Source organism: Zootoca vivipara, chromosome 3 (genome assembly GCF_963506605.1).
Source record: "Zootoca vivipara chromosome 3, rZooViv1.1, whole genome shotgun sequence".
In the NCBI taxonomy this organism is placed as follows: Eukaryota; Metazoa; Chordata; class Lepidosauria; order Squamata; family Lacertidae; genus Zootoca; species Zootoca vivipara.
The window spans coordinates 74,800,857-74,821,637 of record NC_083278.1 but is presented as its reverse complement, the minus strand read 5'-3'; the positions used below and the strand labels follow the sequence as shown (position 1 = coordinate 74,821,637).

At 40.8% G+C, this 20,781-nt stretch overlaps 1 protein-coding gene across 6 annotated transcripts in view; it reads left to right on the top strand.

Moving 5' to 3' along the window:
* The window catches only part of LYST (lysosomal trafficking regulator), a 78,083-nt gene that overhangs the window by 36,566 nt on the left and 20,736 nt on the right, over positions 1-20,781 (top strand). For 4 of the 6 annotated variants that reach the window (XM_035108397.2, XM_035108395.2, XM_035108396.2 and 1 more), the window contains 18 exons: positions 465-602; positions 1,950-2,148; positions 3,598-3,729; positions 6,396-7,023; positions 8,008-8,185; positions 9,056-9,225; positions 10,262-10,492; positions 11,675-11,841; positions 11,951-12,103; positions 13,591-13,782; positions 15,049-15,227; positions 15,860-16,066; positions 16,152-16,328; positions 16,648-16,724; positions 17,398-17,586; positions 18,998-19,143; positions 19,231-19,327; positions 20,152-20,213. In XM_035108397.2, the coding sequence (XP_034964288.2) occupies positions 465-602; positions 1,950-2,148; positions 3,598-3,729; positions 6,396-7,023; positions 8,008-8,185; positions 9,056-9,225; positions 10,262-10,492; positions 11,675-11,841; positions 11,951-12,103; positions 13,591-13,782; positions 15,049-15,227; positions 15,860-16,066; positions 16,152-16,328; positions 16,648-16,724; positions 17,398-17,586; positions 18,998-19,143; positions 19,231-19,327; positions 20,152-20,213 (3,322 nt within the window). The remainder of the gene's footprint in view (positions 1-464; positions 603-1,949; positions 2,149-3,597; positions 3,730-6,395; positions 7,024-8,007; positions 8,186-9,055; positions 9,226-10,261; positions 10,493-11,674; positions 11,842-11,950; positions 12,104-13,590; positions 13,783-15,048; positions 15,228-15,859; positions 16,067-16,151; positions 16,329-16,647; positions 16,725-17,397; positions 17,587-18,997; positions 19,144-19,230; positions 19,328-20,151; positions 20,214-20,781) is intronic. The other 2 variants (XM_035108398.2, XM_035108399.2) reach the window with 2 other exon arrangements.

Here is a 20,781-nt window from a genome sequence, read left to right as displayed (position 1 = left end):
GACAATTCATGTTACAGACTCCGCTAACCCAGAAATAGCACCTCGGGTTAAGAACTTTGCCTCAGGATGAGAACAGAAATTGTACAGCGGTGGTGCGGCAGCAGCGGGAGGCCCCATTAGCTAAAGTGGTACCTCAGGTTAAGAACAGTTTCAGGTTAAGAACGGACCTCTAGAACGAATTAAGTTCTTAACCTGAGGTACCACTGTACTTTAGACAGAAGCCTAACAAAATATTTTGGTGCTATCTAGATGTAAAATGTAGGTCCTGCATGCATTTGTGACCACTGTTATGCTAAGCACACGGGATTTTTTCATTGACATCCCACTAACAATCTAGATTTCTGAAGTTTTGGGTTGCCTTGCTGGCTACTGTTTTTTTATTCTACCAATAAACTTTTGATGGCAACTTGCTTCTAACTTCATTTTGATTTTGTGTGTGCCTAAGACTACTTCTGCTTTTGCAGCCAGGTGTTTGGGAAACACTCTTATCAGCTCTGGAAATCCTTATCCATGATGATCACTGGCAGCAGTCGTTTAACATTAAGCAGCTCCTCAAAGCTCAAGTTGTGCATCGCTTCCTTCTGACATGTCAGGTTCTGCAGGTAAGGCACCACAACCTTTGTTTTGAATGTTTCAGGTGTTTGTAAGAGTGAACATGTGCATGATGCTTCACAGCATCTGACTCACACTCCCCCTCTTTCTCCAGCCCTATTAATAAAGATATTACAGATAGTGGTGTTTTTGAACAGAAACAGAAACTGTTGAATAGTGAAAGCCGTCTGTCTGGCTTTCCCAACTTCCACTGATTCCACTAACTGATTTATGATGTGACTTTTAGTTAGATCTGCAAATGCCATAAGCCAGGCATCCCCAAACTTCGGCTCTCCAGATGTTTTGGACTACAGTTCCCATCATCCCTGACCACTGGTCCTGTTAGCTAGGGATCATGGGAGTTGTAGGTCAAAACATCTGGAGGGCCGCAGTTTGGGGATGCCTGCCATAAGCCCTATTTAACTGTTACAACTCCACCCCTGATATCAGACGGCATTTGCTGGTGTTCTGGTGTAACATTTGCAACAGATGGCTCTTTCTACCAGTGGAGTCTTCCTGTGCTACTTAGAACCCCAGTCTTCCAGGGTGCTTAATCAAATGGGGAACCTTCATAATTAGAAAAGGCTCTGCTGCTGTAGAAGTTACATGTGGAAGCCAGCAGAGCTATGTGATAATTGGGAGAGGGGGGTACAGGTACATAGCTCCACAGCCTTTTTCTACTAATGTTGCTCCTTTGAAGTATATCTGAACAGGACTTGAGATGACCTTGCACCACAAAAAGTATGCGCTTCTAACTTTCCTGGTCTGTAGGTCCCTCATGCCTCACTGGAATATTCTCCACATATGCCAGTTAATGCAGATGATAGCTATATCTGAGATAGTAGATATGCATTACGTTAGGTTTCAAAATTGCTTGATATCTAGTTTCCATTGGATCACACACACACACACACGTAAGTTAGGGTGGAGCTCAGTGCTGCAAGCTATAATGCCAGTATTTACAAGACCATGCTTGTAACATTGTCAATTGGTCCTAAATCTTAAGTGTTAAGTGTTGAGATTCGGCATCCCAGAGTAATTACCTTACAGATACTAACAAAAATTCTAGATTTTGAAGGGGCTGATGGATCTGATTTGATCTCCTTTTTGAAAGAGATATATAAACTATTGCCAGCAGGGAGTTTTCTGACCATTCCTTGGAAAAGGTTATAAATAGCAGCTTTACATAATTCTGTAACATGCCCTCTGCTACGGTATACATGCATGCATCCTAGAAGTGTGAGTACAGGTAAAACAAAGGAATACAGTTTCATCAGATATATATCTTTGAACAGTACATAGAATGAAATTGTGATTTTGTAGGACTCTATTTGTTTCTCTCTTTGTTTCTCTCTTAGGAGCAGAAAGAAGAAGACTTCACATCTATGCCTACAGAAGTTTGCACATCATTTGTGAAAATAATTGAAGAAGTACTTGGTTCTCCCCCAGATCTGGAATTGCTGGCACTGATCTTCAATTTCCTCTTAGCAGTTCACCCTCCTACTAATACATATGTATGTCACAATCCCAGAGATTTCTACTTTTCCCTGCACATAGGTAAAGTATTGTTTTGACCTGAATCAGAAAATAAGAAACTAACTATATTAATACTACAGAAACATAACAGCAGGGGTCAGCAAACTTTTTCAGCAGGGGGCCGGTCCACTGTCCGTCAGACCTTGTGGGGGGCCGGACTATATTTTGAAAAAAAAATATGAACGAATTCCTATGCCCCACAAATAACCCAGAGATGCATTTGAAATAAAATCACACATTCTGCTCATGTAAAAACATCAGGCAGGCCCCACAAATAACCCAGAGATGCATTTTAAATAAAAGCACACATTCTACTCTTGTAAAAACACGCTGATTCCCGGACCGTCCGGGGGCCGGATTTAGAAGGCGATTGGGCCGCATCCGGCCCCCGGGCCTTAGTTTGGAGACCCCTGCATAACAGATTACCTTTTTTCAATCCCTGCCCCCTTCATTTTATAGCTTCTACTCTTGATTTGTTTCCCCAGATTATATTCATACTTGCATTCTGATTGGTTTATGGTAGCAGATTTTTAGTCTCTCAGCCCTATTGTATTGAATTCAGAGCTTGATGTTCAACATATTTGATATATTTGTAAAAAGCTAATACAGTCATACCTTGGATCCCGAACGCCTTGCGAATCGAACATTTTGGCTCCTGAACACTGCAAACCCGGGAGTGAGTGTTCTGGTTTGCGAACATTCTTTGGAACCCGAATGTCCTCATCTTCAGCCACTCTATGCCTAGTTCTGTGAAGCAGGATAGTGCATAAGCTAAAAGGACCACACAGCTTCTTGAAGGATCTTTGAGGACACTTGGTTTATTTTAGCTTTCATGCTCATGTGAATGATTGCTGGAAAGCTGCAAGTTCTAATCAGTTGATACATTAGTTATTTCAAGGTGCACAACTAAAGCACCCATTCAGTTTAATCTATTCACTGGAAGCTTCCTATTTCACCTAAATGGTGCTGCTGGCCTTCTTCCTTCTCATCCCCTCTGAAGATGGGAATGATATTAGCTACTGAAATGCTTGTGAGGCAGGTCTATGTGTCTCTTAAGAGACTCGTATATCTCTTAAGAATTGCAGGAGTGGAATGCTTCTCTTTGCACCTGCAATAAACTGTCATAGATAGGCATATTTTTTTTAGAACTAAGTACCATTAAATTCAGAAGGTTACTTACTAGCCTGATTAGAATTATAGCCGAAGGTCTTTGTTGCATGTACAGACGCTGAAGAGTCAATTCTGTAGGTTTGTAGAGAGTGTCGTTGAGCTTGGTAAGATGTACTTATGAATAAATACACACAGGATTACACTGCATCTTTGTCAACACCCTCTAATATGTTTGTTCAGAGGGGCTCCGATGAATCACATTACTGGTCAAGACTTAGCATAGTTCAATGTCTCCACTTAAATTCTGTGCAAGGAATGAAATCTTCTGAGATGTTAAATTCCCGTGTTTGCTTTTTCTAGATGGCAACATTTTCCAAGAGAAGGTCCAGTCCATTATGTATTTGAGGAATTCCAGCAGTGGTGGAAAATCTATTGACAGTCCAGCACTGGCAATTACAAGTCCAACTGGATTTTCAGCTGTTTGTCAAGAAAGTAAGTAATTGGCACAAGACCTGAGCTTCCCAAGTTACAGTGAAGTGAGAACTGCAGCATAACCCAGAGATGCATGTATCACCAGCCTGAATCAGTCCCTTTAAGCTTCTATGCTTCTATGCAATCATTGTGTAGTAGCACCTCAGTAAAACCACCTCTTACTGTTTGTAGCAGAGTTTTCGCCGGAGGCAGAGGACAAGAACAGGAGTCATACTCAAATTCACAGTCAAGAGCTTTATTGCTTGACTGGTTGCACAAGCATTTCTATTACTATTACATACAAGCTATTTACATTCCTTTATCTCTCCAGCACGGTATAATCTCAGTCCAGTAATTAACAATCCTGACACAGCAAAACTCACCGTATCAGCAGCACACATTGCCTTACTTCCAACCTTGTCAGTGTGAGTGCTGACAGCGTGTGTGGAAATTGCAGCCTGCAACTTCCTCCCTTTATTTGCACCTCCAGCTGACACCAATCAAGCCTAGAGTGCCACTCCTACACACTAAAGAAAACCCTGGAACCCTCTTTAAAGCTTCCAGGAACTTGTTATCTGTTTCTTAAAGAATGTTTTCCTAACAGAGATGTAGGAACTTCTAACATTAATGTAAGAGTGTCTGATATTTAATGCTTGTAAAAAATAGATTAAATTGAAAGCAAGGGGTGATATTCAGCTACATTTTACTTAGAGTGGACCCACTGAAATTAATCAACACGAATTAGGGCCATTAATTTCAGTAGATCTACTCTCAGTAAAAATTAGTTGCATACCACCCATAGCGATGAATGAAGCTTGTGCATTTCCAAAAGTGTAGTGAGTGTGCATGTGCAATTTGGAAGGTATTGGGATAAGATCTTCCACTTCCATTTCTCTCTTCTGTGCGGAAATTGTTTTGGGGTATTGGTCATTTGTTTTCAGAGAACTGTCTCTGTGAGTTTCTGTATATAATATGAAGCTCTGGCTGTGAAGCTGGATTGTTTACACAGCTGCAAGATAAGAAAGTGAAATCATGCACATGCGCATGGCATTATGTGAGCAACTGGGAGTTTCAGTTTTGGTCTGCTGAGAGTATGCAAGCAGTCCCCACAGCAGTCTCTGTATACAGCAACCTACACTTAAAGTAATCTACCTAGAACAATCTTGTGTTGCTGATCAATCAAGACTCCAGGCCAATTCCTCTTACTTCACCACCGATTGTGTTTCAGCTCTGCTGACGTCTGGTGGGAAGTGTGCTGGGCAAATCTGTTTATGGCAGCCTTCACACCATAAACAGCCACAGAAATGTCAAATTACACAGATATTCTATGCCCAAGACTGGTGTAGTCCTGGAACATTCAGTACTTAGGACTCCCGAAGTATTTCCTACAAGTCCTGGTGCTACTTGCCTTGTATACTGAAGGATGACTCAGAAGACATGTGTGACATCCATTTTACTTTGGAGGCAAGATATAAAATGCTGTATGAACACTTTGTGTGTGAAACCAATTAACAGCCTATATTTAGCTGACATTAATTATAACACAGCAGGAAACCTTTTCAAGAAATGGCTGTTCTCCACTAGCTTGTTGTAGGTTATGAAATATAGTCCTTTCTTTATAAAGGTCCTGACTTATTATGCTTTAGAGCCTCTGCTTTAGGGACACAATACATGTTAACAAACAAATGTTTGGAACAGAGCTGTGGTCTCTCACCCCCAGTGTACATGACCCACCCAAAGTTCAAAATCTCTCATTACTTGTATTTCAGACCATGCTAGTGAAAAAATGGGTGTTTGGACTGGAGAAACAGTGGCAAGGAAAATTTAAGCACTCCCTTTTAGTCCCTTTGACATTGATGCAAATACATAGCAATGTGAAAATATATTTATAAGATGCCAAATAAGTTTCTACCTTCAGCTTATCACCAGCAAGTAATAGTACATTACCAACCTTCAAAACAGTGGCATACTGCTTATATTATACAAAAATAATACTTAATTTACAAACTAGCAGCTGGAGGTAGCAAAGTTTCTGAACACCAGAACAGGCAGAACATGTAACTACTACTAATAAGGCAGGCCACTTTTGTTCAGTGGGCATGTTAATTTCAGATAAATTAAGTGGGGAAGTGCTGGTGAAATTTCTTCCCTAGAGTAGTGTTAAGAGAAGGGTTGGTTGTTGACAAGGAAGACAGTAAAGATGAATGAGTGTCAGTGAACTGAAATAATGGGCGGAGAACAGTATTAGGTTTTCTCCAGAAGCACTTTGTGGACCTTAAGAACATAAGAACCTGGTGGATCAAGCCGCCAGTGGCCCATCCTGTTCTCACAGTGGCCAACCAGATACCTGTAGGAAACCAGGGAGCAGTACATGAACATAAGAGCGCTCTCCTCTCCCATGATTTCCAGCAACTGGTGTTCAGAAACTTTGCTACCTCCAGCTGCTTGTAGCCATTGACCTTTTTCAGAAGCTGAACGCCCAGCACGGCTTCTGATTGGCTGTAGGAGCTTTCTGCAGCCAGTTGGAAGCCGTGCCTTGGTTCTAAAGCCGTTTTGGGTGTTGAATGGACTCCCAGAACAGATTAAGTTGGCGAACCAAGGTTCCACTGTAATATTTTCGTTACGGACTGATGTAAAATAATAATAATAATAATTGAGAATAGCACTTGCCATATTTGTTTTCTCAGGAAATGATTCTTCTGAAATCAGCGAGCTACAGACAGCAGTTCCTCAGGCACCTGTCCGGCGGTGTAAAAGCCTCCCAACATCTCTCACTTCCTCTCCACAAATGCACCGAAAAGGGTTCTGCGGGAACCTGAGCAACAGTGTTGAGAATTTGAATATACTTCGAAAGACTGGTGTAGATGAGCTACTGCATAAAAATAATTTCGTAAAGAGCTTGGAAGTCTTTAAAATGATGCATTTGCTCAGTAGCTGTGAATCTGCAAAAACAGTTGTAAATGTGGGAGAGTTGACTTCTCCTGAGACGTTTGATATTTCAAAGGAAGAGGTGGAGATGTTGAACAAGCCTTCTGAGAATCAAGAAGCAAACACAGGAATGAAATTGAGTGAAGATGGCGCTGCACCTGCATTGTCCCCGAGGCGTCCTGACAATCTGAAAGGGTTGTCTACCTTTCAGAAAAGTCATGGCAACTTTGCAGGTTTGGGATTAGCCTTTTCTGCTCATAGTGGATCCACTATTGCTCGTTGGCCAAGCCTGGCTGATAGGAGTGTGGCTTCTGAAGACTGGGAACATCTCACCTTTTCCTCGAGTAGCAAACAGGCTGCTCTGAAATCTGAAAGCACTGCTGATAGGTACGTAGATGTGAAAGTTTATAATTCTCACGTCTGTAGGTTCATGGAGTTTTCACTTGGCAAGAACTGAACTTCGCTTGGTTGATTTTGTGGACAAAAGTAGCCCCAAAATATTAGGTGAATAATCCCTCAGAACAGATGTGGGCAACCTCAGGTCCACCAGATGTTGCTGAACTACAGTTCCAGTTCCCATTATCCCTGACCATTGACCATGCTTGCTGGGGCTGATGGGAGTTGTAGTTCAGCAGCAGCTGGAGAGCCAAACTGTTCCCCACAACTGCCTTAGAACAAGAGTGGTTAACCTTTTTGGAACTGAGGGCTGCTCGGATCCATGGTCAACTTGGGTTCATGGCAAGTAGGCACGGGCAAAGTGTAGAAATTGCTATGGCCTCTCTTTTTTAAGGACTAGTTTGGGAGGGTCACAAAAGCCATTTGGGGACCACAGAATTGCAGCAGGGGACCTGTAAGAATGGCCTGTTTTATATGTGTGTGAAATGGACCTATTTTGCAGGACCTTGGGGACACAATAAACCACTTCATATGCAGTCACACAGAGAAAAATACTATTTGTACGTATGTATGCATGCGGTCTGAATTAATTTCTTCTACTGTAGTGGTATTTTCAGCAACCACAGTTTCTCCGGTAACTGTAACAGAGAATAGAAGTGTACTGCCACTCCACAAGACACAATTCTCCATGTGTCCATGAATTACATATGGGAACTTTTCTTTTGGGTAGGACTCATGCTTCAGAGTTTTATATAAAGAGTGGAGCTATTAACTTAAGTTAACCTTCTATTAAAGAGATTCATTCTCTTCTACCGGGTGTAAGACATGGTGCAGTTGAGGCAGAAGCAAGTGGATTACCATTCTTCTTGTTACATTCCAGCCCCCACTCATTCTGGCAATGGCTGCAATCTTCTTCTACTGTGCAACAATAAATACGAAGGGCATCTTAGTAATAAATTCTCTTCTTCTGATCAGATCAACAGAAGACTCTCTCGTACTCGTATGCTGTGGTTTTTATAAGCTCTTGAGGAGAGTACTTTTGATCTTGCCGGATGTCATGCTTCAAGATGTGATGGACAAGCTTATTCAGCCCGATGTTCTCATAGTTCTCGTGAACCATCCGTCTGCTCTCATACAACAAGGAGTTATTAAAGTAGGAAAAATATGTTTGTTTGTGTGTTTGTGTAAAAGTATATTATACACATTTGCAGTCTGATTAAACTGGTTAAGTAATCTCATGGGTCACAACCAAAGATGTAACTAAGGACCTTTCCTGAACATCCTCTCTCACTCCCACTACCATAATACTAAAAATAGGGGACACCCAATGAAGTTGACTAGCTGTAGGTTTAGAATATGGTATAAAAAGTAGTTTATAAAATGAAAAATTATAAAATGAATGAATGCCAGTGAATGGCCTAGAAGCACATGATCATGCAGCGTTGTCTGTGCCGGACTTACATATAAGCTAAACAAGCTATAGGTTAGGGCCCCACTCTCTTGGGGGCCCCCAAAAAAATTAAAGAAAAAAACACCTGGAAGTACATTTCCAAAATATAAGATAAAAAGCAAATAAAATAAAACCTACATAGAGCAACAGTGTTTTGTGTTGTGTAGGCTCCTATTTGTTACGTGAAATGGCTTTAAATACCTGTTAGGTTCATAAATTACTATATAGCATATATTCAACACAAAAAAACAGTGACAGTTTGTTGTTGACAAAGGACAGCTCGACATATAAAGGGCCCCATTACCTTCAGTAGCTTAGGGCTTCATCAAACCTAAATCTGGCCCCGAGCATTGTCATATATATATCATATATATATCTTCTATTCTCTGAATGGGAAACCACCAGAATTCCCATGCAAGAGTGGGAAACAAGTATAATATATATTAAGTATAATTATATTAAATATGGATATGGAATTCACTGCCACAAGCAATGGCATGACTGCTACCTTAAATAGTTTTAGAAAAAGAATTTCATAATGAATAACTTAAAATCATTCTTCTGTTCCCTCAGCTTTTGGACACGTATTTCAGCAGAGCAACCAGGGAACAAAAGGAGAAGTTCCTGAAGAATCGTGGTTTCTCTTTGTTAGCTAACCAGTTATATCTTCACCAAGGCACTCAAGAACTTATGGAATGCTTCATGGAAATGCTGTTTGGTCGATCAGTCAGTCTTGATGAAGAGTAACTAATACTTTTTTTTATCATCTATAGATTAACTTATTTTTAGTTGAGCTAAAAATTGGGCAGTATGCTGTAGGCAAATATAAATTCCTTGCCAAGTGCCTTCATCTCCCTGCAAAGGCCCACTCAGAATAAATCAATTTATGCTATAAACAGTTCATAAGAACTCCAGTTCCATTAGCGCACCTCAAAGAAAACCATTTCATCAATCCTTATTTTGTTTTGTGAAATATACACTCCTTGTTTTGCACTGTGTGTTGTATTTGGCCAGATTAGGCTCATTTGGTTGTATCCAAAGCAGCACTAATAGTGTTCCATTGGTGAAACAGCTCTTTAATTTCTTTCCCTCCTCCTTTACATGCGCAAAATCTTCTCCAGAGGGTCTCCCAATTTTGAAGATATCCTGGGCAAGACGTGGGTGTGTGGGAAGGCAGGCTCCAGGAGAATCACAGAATTGGAAGGGACCCTGAGGGTTTAGTTCTACTACTGAGAGTCTACTGGCGTTAAAAAGGAAAGGAAACAAAAAAAAGCAGAGAAGGTTTTCCACCCATGATCTAATTGTTTCACTACTAATCCTTGCATGTGTATCAAAGTCTCTGTTGGTGGCCAAGTTATTTTATTTATAGCAAAGGTTTTTCTGCCTTCGTGTTCATTGATGGTGCCAGCTGCAGAATGATTTATCACAGCCAGTAAGATTTTTAGTTTTTCTACTAATGTGATTTTTCTCTGTCCTGTAATGCAGAAGATGAATTGAATTTGTTATCTCTTATTATTAAACCCCAGGACTTGTTAGGCTAGCAAATTAAGTACTTAGGATAGTGCTGTGTGTCAAATCATGATGCTATTCAGTGCCAGAGGTTTGATTTCATCCACATACCTTGTTATAACTGAACTAACCACATATGAATTTGTAAATCCAAGTTCCATCTTGCTTCTAATAGCCTAACACAGAAAGGTCAATAAGATGTGGGTTGATTGTCATTTTTGTTGTATATTTAAAGTTGCCTTACAGATTGCCTTTCCCCCCCTTTAACAGCTTTGATTTAGAAGATGTGAAAGGTGCTGGACTTTTTCAAAAGTGGTGTGTGATACCTGTTCTGGGGCTTATAGAGAACTCCCTCTACGATAGCATCCTGCTGCATAACTCCCTCTGTTTCCTGATGCAAATCATAAACTCCTGTTCTAAAATGGCAGACATGCTGCTAGATAATGGCTTGCTATATGCACTGTGCAATACTTTAGCAGCTCTCAACGGGTTAGAAGCCAAGTAAGTGATGGATTAGTCCGTACTATTTTAGAATTGCTACACTGTATAGATTGCTCTAGTTTTTGTTCAAGTAGCAGGCAGTCTTGTCCCAAGAAGCAGTAAGCAAGTGACAGGGGAGCACATTTCCATTCTTAAATTAGTAATGGGTCTAATAAATTCTGTTGCCAAAGAGCATAGCTGCCAAGTTATCCCTTTTTTTTTTTAAGGGAAATTCCCTTATGCTGAATAGGCTTCCTCGCGAGAAAAGGGAAAACTTGGCAGCTATGAAAGAGAGTGCTTATTATATTACCATAACGGATCCTTCTTATAGGGCATGGGTAGGCAAGCTAAGAGGACAAGATGGTTGGACAGTGTTCTCGAAGCTACGAACATGAGTTTGACCAAACTGCGGGAGGCAGTGCAAGACAGGAGTGCCTGGCGTGCTATGGTCCATGGGGTCACGAAGAGTCGGACACGACTAAACGACTAAACAACAAGGCAAGCTAAGGCCCGGGGGCCAGATCCGGCCCAATTGCCTTCTAAATGTAGCCTGCAGATGGTCCGGGAATCAGAGTGTTTTTACATGAGCAGAATGTGTCCTTTTATTTAAAGTGCATCTCTGGGTTATTTGTGGGGCATAGGAATTCATTCATTATTACTTTTTTCAAAATATAGTCCGTCCCCCCACAAGGTCTGAGGGACATTGGATTCCCCCCCCCCCCGTTGAAAAAGTTTGCTGACCCCTGTTGCAGGGTTTCCTGTGTTCAACTTTTAAAGCTTTGAATGCTGTTATAAACATTTGTTTAGAATGTGCTGGTCATTGTACAGGATGAACATCTTTCGATGGACATTTCCTAAAAAAGCTTATGGTTCTTAGTTAGATGTATAAATTAAGTATTGGGTGGGAAGGTCAGGAATTGCCAAGCAAATAATGGGATTAGGGTAGATACAGTGCTACCTCAGTTTAAGTACACAATTGGTTCCGGAAGTCTGTACTTAACCTGAAGCGGACTTTCCCATTGAAAGTAATGGAAAGTGGATTAATCCGTTCCAGATGGGCCCGCGGAGTACTTAAACTGAAAGTACACAAACCGAAGTGTACTTAAACCGAGGTAGGACTGTACAGGTTACTTGGCACTGAATATGTGAGTCGTTCTTATCAAAATACTGGAATTCAAGTGAATGATTTAACTTCCTTTGCAGCAGCATCTCAGACGATTACAGGGTACTTGTGTGTGATATACAGCAGTTACTCGTAGCAGTGACAATCCATGCCTGCAGCTCTTCAGGCTCCCAGTATTTTCGGATTATTGAAGATCTCATGGTGTTACTTGGACATCTTCAGAACTGCAAGAATGAAAGAACACAGAGTATGTCGCAAGTTCCTTTCTGTGAATATACTGAAAAGTAACTTTTTTATTTATTTTAACGATTTCACAGTTTGAAGAAATGCTTGTTCATTTGATCTCTTCCTTTCAGATATGGCCATTGCTTTGCAGTTCAGAGTCCTGCAAGCAGGCATTGAGTTCATAAAAACCGCAGCAAATCAAGACTCAGAAGATCTAAGCAATTCATCCCAGTTAATTCCTTTGCATCAGCAGGCTATATTGCAAAAAAGTCAGAGCATCACTGGTGAGTAATGAAATTCAGCACAGGTTTCTTTTTCTTCTTCTTTTTTGAAATTAGAAATCCCTGGTCGTAATTTGCAGTGAAACCTATCCCATTAATGTGGAGGCGTTCTTTTAAAATGTCAAAGTTTCCCATGAGTGAATGCTGTTATGGGGGACTTTGCAAAGCAGGATTGGGACATGTAATTTTGAACCAGTTCAGTTAAATGACAACCTTGCTTGTGTGCACAGATAATTGGGTGCCCTTTCATATTGAGGAGGACCAGCAAGACACTGGCTAGGGAGAGGCAGACTTTTCTGGACCACATAAAGAGGAGCATTGATCAGAGACAGGACTCAGGATAGGGTACCGACTAAAGATAGTTTAGAAATCATGTTCAGTTCTCATGAAAGTGTACTAAATTTCCCCTTCCTGAAACAATATGCAAGCCTTCCTTTTGTGCATCTCTAAATTTTGTAATACAGTTGTACAGCAAAAGGAGTGTACAAAGATGCATGTATTAGGGGAAAGTGTGCATTAAAATGCACGTAAGTGCAAAAAGGACTTACAAAAGTGCATTATATTAGGGAAGGTTGTTTGCAAAAATAGGTATGTTAGGAAAAAATGAGCACCCAGATGATAACAATTTTTCATGAGGACTTGATTTGAATGCTAAGGTTAGAAAAATGAAAAGCTATGAGAATCCTAAATGGACATACTCTCCATCCCTAGACTGCACCTGGTCATCGTTATTTAGTTATGAGTTCAAAAAACAGCGAGTGTAGACCTATCATTGGGCACATTTAATCTCCTTCAATTCACCCAGTTGGGATATTAGATAGCCCAATAGCCTACTGCCATTTTCAGAACTGGAGTGCCAGTTCTAGACTTTCTTTGAACTCTGATTTTATTTTATTTTTTTGTAAAAGGACTTTGCAGTACAGTATGTCTATACTTCAGATTAGTCACATAAAACTGATATTTTTTGTTTAAAACAAAGGTTCAGTTGCAATGAAAGACTCCATTATTCCTCATCTACCAAGACAACATTTCCTTTCTTATGGTCAACTTGAGATGCCTTCCTCCTTCAGTCTGTTAAATTTGGAGTCGTCCCTCCTGTCCCCTCTTGGATCTGCTTTCTGTTCATTCCCTACAGATACAGGTGCAGTAATGGTAGCTGTGCCTACCAGCTCATTCTGAAAAAACATTCCTCAGGGAATGCTTTTGCAGAATTAGATTTAGAGCATCGTGTCATCAAAAATGTTTTGATGATATGTAAATCAGCTAGATTTATTGAACCTGTTTTGACACTTAGCCTGACTGATTCCCCCCCTCCTTTTTTAGTTCGCATTGATTAATCATCTAACATTTGTGCTCCTTTCCTAAGAAAATTGAAAGTTTCCCTCCTTTTGATCACCACCAGAGTCTTTATCAGTAGCGCTGGGGCTCTTAATCAATAGCTCTTTTATTGATACTTCTTTTTCTATTGATATTTCTTTTTCATTTTGAAGCACCTAGAAAATTTTCTCTTGCTCAGTCAGACACATTGGTAATGAGAATGCGTACAATTGCAAGCGATGAGCTCAATTTGATGATGCAGCGAAGAATGAGTAATGACAACCCTGTTTGTGCCAGCGAGGCAGAGCTTACACAGAGGTTACAGAGAATTACTGTTCTGTCAGCCAACAGGTTCATGTATCAAGGTAATAATATTCCTTCAAAAATTATCAGAAAGTTTTTAAATGTTAAATGGGCGGGGTAATAATAATAATAATAATAATAATAATAATAATAATAATAATAACCTTAAAATTCATCCCATTTACCAATAGCTATATTATCAGCTTCCTCAATTGAAACTTTGCAGTCCACTAGGACATAGCATTGGTTTTGCCAAACTGGAGAAGGCATTTCCATTTCTGGCTTGCTTGGCTTACATGAGAAGCGTTAAAGTTTGTTTTTAGACAGGTGAAAGATTGGAATTGTTGCATGGAGTTCTATGAAATGGCCACACTTTCAGGATGTAAAATTAAACAAATTAGCTAGTAAGAATGTGGAGAGATATATGGAGTCAGTATGGAGTAGACCCAGTGGCATCACAACGGGAGTGGGGTGGGGGCGGTGCGCTCCCGGTGGCATGTCTCTGGGGGTGACATGGCAGCGCGAGCAGCCACCGCGCCGCCGCAGCCGCATGTAGAGGATTCTCCATTTGCAGCTGCAGCCACGAGCAAAGGATCCCGCCCCTCCCAGCCTCCCTCCCTCCCTGGCTTGCCGTAAGCCGGGCCCCCCTCCCTCCCACCCACCCTGGCTCACTGTAAGTGGCTCCCGCTTTGCCGCTTTACAGTGAGCTGGGGAGGGAGGGAGGGGGATGGGCGGGAGCCGTGGCTCCCAAGAGGGTGCAGCTTTGCCAGCACCCTGGCAAAGCGGCATGGGGGGGGGGTGACAAAAAATATTCCGCACCGGGTACCACCTGGGCTAGCTATGCCTCTGAGTAGACCCATTGAAATCAATGTTGATGAAATCCATTGATTTCAGTGGATCTACTTTGACATTGTTGGATACAACTCAAGGTAATTTGCTGCAGTATTATTTAAAAGAGTTCTTAAAGCACCTCTCTGAGCACACTATCTTAGCAAGGTGACTTACAAAACTCTAAAATTCATGAGTTGTAGTATTATTTAAAAGAGTTCTTAAAGCACCTCTCCTGAGCACACTATCCTAGGAAGGTGACTTACAAAACTCTAAAATTCATGAAAAATACAATAGCACACATTGAGAGAAGCAGTAACAAGATTTTCCCCAACTTACAGCACAATTCAGTCCAACACAGACTTGAATAAATTTATTTTTATACACATTACTGTATAATGGATATTACTTGTGTTGCTTAAAAAAGGGTGAATGTGGCTCTGGATTGGAATCATCTGATTTTTAACACTGACCTAGCAATGTTTTTTAAAAAATTACAGAGCTTTCTGAAAACTGCCTTGATATGCTGGACATAATGGAGGACCCAGTGCAGAGTAGACTTTCAGTTTCACAGATGGAAGAGGCAGAAAAGGAGGAGCAACCGGAGAAACCTAGCCTTAAATTTGCTTTCTTGAAAGAAATTTTGAAGATAATGATTGAAGGAATTGGATTATCTGTTGTAAGTTACCATGCTTGGTGTTATCTCTTGCAGTCTGTTGTCTCCACTACCTAAATCCCATTTTATGTATTCTGGATATACAAGCCTTACAGTTTGTTTTTTCCTTTTATTTTCTCAGTTCTTTTTTATCCTTTAAGCCAAAAATATCTCTTAGGGTGCATGTGTATTTCGGTTTGGGGTCAGAAGGAACTTGCATACAGTTTCTAAATAAGTAATTATTATTAAGTAACTGTTCAGTATGGATTTGATATGCCAGCTTGAACAATATTAAAACATTCCAAAACGTTTGAACCCAATCCTGTTATATTTTGTTGTTGTTGATTAAGTCATGTTTATTAAAGCTTTTGGCTTTTACCTCCATATACAGTGCTTTTTTTCTGGGGTACGCATACCCCTAAACATTTTGTGAATCTAAGTTTGGCCTCATTGAGGGGCAGTATTTCAATATGAGTAGGAAAATGAGAGGATGTATATCTGAAACCTTATTCATGGCAAGAGGGGGTGGAATCTTCAGTGAAAGTGCATTATGTTACTTGCATTTTGTTTCATGTACAAAATCAAACAGAGGATTTATTTGTCAGATTAGGAAAAAAGCATCTGGTTAAGTTTTCTTAACTTTTTTATTTCTTTAGGGCACAAGTAGATCTAGTACCCCAAGGCAACAGTGGAAGAGAATTCTCTTGTCCTGTAAGGATACATTTCGGGTGCAGCTTGGAAGATTGCTTGTGCATGCGCTGTCTCCTGCACGCCCTTTACAGGAGAGAAAGCAAACTCTGGAGATCATATCTGAAATCAGCCACCAGGAAATTTTGCGAGACTGTCTAAGTCCAACTTTGCAAGTAAGCATGGTGGTGCTTCTTAACACTGAACGAGAAATCCACTGACCTTAAAAAATTTACTTCCGATTCTTGTTTTGCTTTTCAGCATGGGCCCAAACTGTCTCTCTACTTATTTGAGTTAATGCATGATCACAAGGAGCAGCTGTCCAGTGAAGATCAGTTAGCAGTGGGAGTATTTATGAATGCATTAAAACTTTGTGGTTACAAATATATTCCTCTCAACGCACCACCAAAGCCAGACCTTATAAAAGCTATGAGAGAGGTGTGTAAGTCTATGCAATGACTTTTCTTATTGATCTTCATTTGACTAATTGTCATTGAAATGGTCTCTGGGGGACAAAGTCACACTTTTGCCCTGTTTAAGAGATGCATACATCAGTTGAGAGAACAAGAGAGCTAGCTTTTGTGCCGCAAAAGATTGCTTTCTGGAGATTTCTGTAACATTTTTCTGAAGATAATAAAAAAGGGAGAAGCTTATAAAATACTTTAAAATGAATCATTGATACAAGAAATATGAAAATACTGGTAAGTAACTGAAAAGAAAAGAGCCCCTAAATCTTTTTTCTAACCATTTTTGTCAGGATCAAAAAAAATATGAGGCAGAGGAAGATGTGAACAAAGCTGCTTGGGAGAAGACTATGGCTAATAATAGGCAAACGTAAGTTGTTCCTGTTTTCATTAAGAACGGCATGAGGTGTTGCCAAAAATATGAAGTTGTCACCAAAAGCAGCAACATCACCAAACTTGTTTCTACTGAACCCCAACAAATGAAATGCATATGGGATAGCGTCATACCATGTGTTTCCCCACTTCTGCCCACCTCTATAGCAGCTATTGATGTGAAACAAAGAAAGGAAAATGCATGTCATGGTGTCACATCTTGTTTTTTAAATGACACATTACAGAGGAGGAGGTGGCAAACTCAAAAGAAGCTTGCAATTTCCAGTAGCAACAGTCCCATGTGTTTGGCCATGTCAGGTTCCACTCCATGCCTTCTGCTTGAATAGCCTTGGTGCTTGCATGGTCTCTCAGTGCCCCAAGAGAGGCCAACTTGAAACAGAAGTATTTCATACTAACTTTTTAAACCTACACTGTGTCGGATTCCGAAACATGAAATAGTTACTTTACCCATATAAATGCTGTGTTGACAGATAATCTATTCCTACCAAGTTTTAGTAATTTAGTATTCCTGTCGTATAAGTGAATAAGGCTTGAATGCCTGGATCCACCCATAAACTGGTCGTGTTCCTAGCAGTATTTGGACTTGCGGTATTTTATTTTTATTAAACATAGACAGCTGATAATCCTTTTAAGTTGATTTGCTTATTCAGCCTCTTTCAGCGCCTGGATGCAAAGTCGAAGGACATTTCTAAAGCAGCTGGAGATATCACCCAGGCTGTGTCTCTGTCCCAAGGAATAGAAAGAAAGAAGGTGATTCATCACATCAGAGGAATGTATAAAACAGACTTAAGTGCTAGCAGACACTGGCAGGAGCTTATTCAGCAACTAACACATGATAGGTAAGCAACTTCACTGTGGCAATCTCCCTTTCAAGATATGAGAGGCTGTTCTTGTGTTCGTCTCTTATCTCAAAGGAAAATGATCTGAAATGCATATAGAAAATATTTGCTCATTTATAAAGAACTTAATGCCTTTTTACTGAACTTCTAAAGAAGGTGTCTTGAGCTATGTTGTTGTTTAGTCGTTTAGTCGTGTCCGACTCTTCGTGACCCCATGGACCATAGCACGCCAGGCACTCCTGTCTTCCACTGCCTCCCGCAGTTTGGTCAAACTCATGTTCGTAGCTTCGAGAACACTGTCCAACCATCTCGTCCTCTGTCGTCCCCTTCTCCTAGTGCCCTCCATCTTTCCCAACATCAGGGTCTTTTCCAAGGATTCTTCTCTTCTCATGAGGTGGCAAAAGTATTGGAGCCTCAGCTTCACGATCTGTCCTTCCAGGGAGCACTCAGGGCTGATTTCCTTAAGAATGGATAGGTTTGATCTTCTTGCAGTCCATGGGACTCTCAAGAGTCTCCTCCAGCACCATAATTCAAAAGCATCAATTCTTCGGCGATCAGCCTTCTTTATGGTCCAGCTCTCACTTCCATACATCACTTCTGGGAAAACCATAGCTTTAACTATACGGACCTTTGTCGGCAAGGTGATGTCTCTGCTTTTTAAGATGCTGTCTAGGTTTGTCATTGCTCTCTTTCTCCACCTCTTCCTGCACAACCAGGAGGAGAGCTGCCAAGATTACTTTAGCACAATCAATAAGGAAATCATATAGTCTTGAGCTATATGATTTCCTTATTGACTGTGCTAAAGTAATCTTGGCAGCTCTCCTCCTGGTTGTGCAGGAAGAGGTGGAGAAAGAGAGCACATCTCAGACACTTCACTTGGATTTGCAAATACTTTTCTGCATAGTGCAAAACCATAGTTTGGGGTTGCATGTAAACTATGCCATTCTGTGTCTACAAAACTGATGAATGAATTAGCAGCAAAGTGTTTAGGAATCCCTACCGCCATCTTCAAGGAAAGAGTGATACAAACCAAATTCCTATTCTTACAGAGAATACATGCAGGACGTACACTTAGCAAACTTAGACTTCTTCTAACATGATCTCAAAAATCAGGAAGGGTTAATGGAATAAAAACACATTTTACTGCAGGTCACTGAAAGCTGGACCAAATTGATTTCCAAGTTTCTCAAAATTATACCCATCCTCCGTTTTCAGTACCTTAAGAGACTGTATTTTTATCTATGAGTAGCATAACTGTACTTTTTGAATGTGTGGTAATATTTTGAGGCTCTTCAGAACTGAGTTTTGGGGCATAAGGTGACACTGGGAAGATCTTGACTTCCTGAAATTTGCACCACTGTTTTAAGACAGAGATGGCACCTAATCCCTGATGAAATGCTTTTTCTTTCAGAGCACTCTGGTATGACCCAAGCTCCTACCCAACATCTTGGCAACTGGATCCGACAGAAGGCCCCAACAGAGAGAGGCGACGTTTGCAGAGGTGCTACTTAACTATTCCAAATAAATATCTTCTCAAAGACAGGCAGAAATTTGAAGGTATGCTTTAATATCCTCTGGGGGGTTCTTGTCACTGTCTCTTAAATGTTGCAAAAAATAATTTTTTTGTTTTGTGTTTTTTAATAGAGGTTATTAAACCCCCTCTGTCGTATCTCTTCGAAGACAAAACACATTCTTCTCACTCTTCTACTGTAAAAGATAAAGCTGCCAGTGAGCATATAAGGTTAGTTTGAATTAGAGAGAAAAAGCTTTTGCATAGCTTGACCATCTGCGTTAAAAGGGACAAAGAAACAGTGGACAGTATCCAAGATAGCAGTCCCAGTAGCACAAGGATTTTCGTTAGCACAAGGGAACTTCTGCTCCCTTTCTTCTCGTTGGATGCTTCCTGTGCCTTCCCCAGATATGCTCCAGAGGGTTGGGGGAACCTCAAGAACAGAATTAGGGGGCATGTGGGGAGAGAGGGTGAAATTCTGTTGTGCAGCTAGAAGTCATTGCCATGCTTCATTGGATGCTGCCCTTCATCTAAGGAAGAATTGGCATAATTCAGGATTGCAAATACCCACTTTCCTGTTCAAAGTGAGAGTTGGTTCCTAGCGATCAGGAACCGTTTTCTCTCTCCTCCCTCCCCACCATCAAATTAGGCAGTCCGTGACTAATGAAGGTGTACAGTATGGTTGCACCTTATGCGGGGGTTCGGCTCCAAGGGTTTTGCATATATACAAAAATGTGTACACTCATACTGCCCCCCTGTGAGCATCCCAAGCCTTCTGGAGTTGGAGCACTGTGAGGGCCTTGCACAGCAAGCAAGGCAGAGAGCTTTTAAGTTCTTTTCGTGCCAGGGAAACCTTGCATTTAACTTGCGGAATTTCAACTAGCCAGCTTTCAGCCGAGTATAGTTGGAATCATGCAAGTGACCTTGACTGGTAATTCAGTTGACAGAACACATTGACCATGTTGTTAAAGTATTTTATTTGAGAATGGTAGTTTTGACATTCTTTGGAGAGGTTCGTAACAGCAAACCAGTGAATTCCCTGTATGTCGCTGCAGAGTAAATCGAAGATGCATCAACGTGGCACCATCTAGAGAGACTCCTGGTGAATTGCTACTAGGTAACAGATATTATTTCTTTAACCTCACACTTAAGCGGTTGAGTTGCTTTATTTAAAGTGAATGTTTTGCAATCAGCACCTTTTTAAAAAAAATAACTTGGAAAACTTTGGAAAGAAAACTTGCAGGTAAAAGCTATTATTCCTCAGGCCAAGCTAGACATCATGTTAAATGCATGATTCTTATAAACAACTGCTTTCTCCTTGCGTTTCTATCAGGATTTGGACAACAGTGCATGAGATGAGGGACTTAACCTATCTCCTGCTGTGGTTCCAATGAAAACTGCAAAAGTGCTATTACTCCCCATAAGATCAGCTAACTCCTCAACACTGCTATGAGCCCAAGGAGGGAAGCTTCCATTGATGTTAATAGACGTTTTACTCCAAGGCTGAATAGATGGCTTTTCTGTGGATGGTGGGGTATTTGCATCAGGACCATGATGGAAGTGAATGCAGATGGGAGTGCTGTCTCCTCCTCCTCCCTACGTGCTGTGGTCCTGATTCTGATGCCAATGGGTCTACTCTGACCATGACCAACATTGGAGCTCTCTCCGTGTTTAGTTTTAGAAAC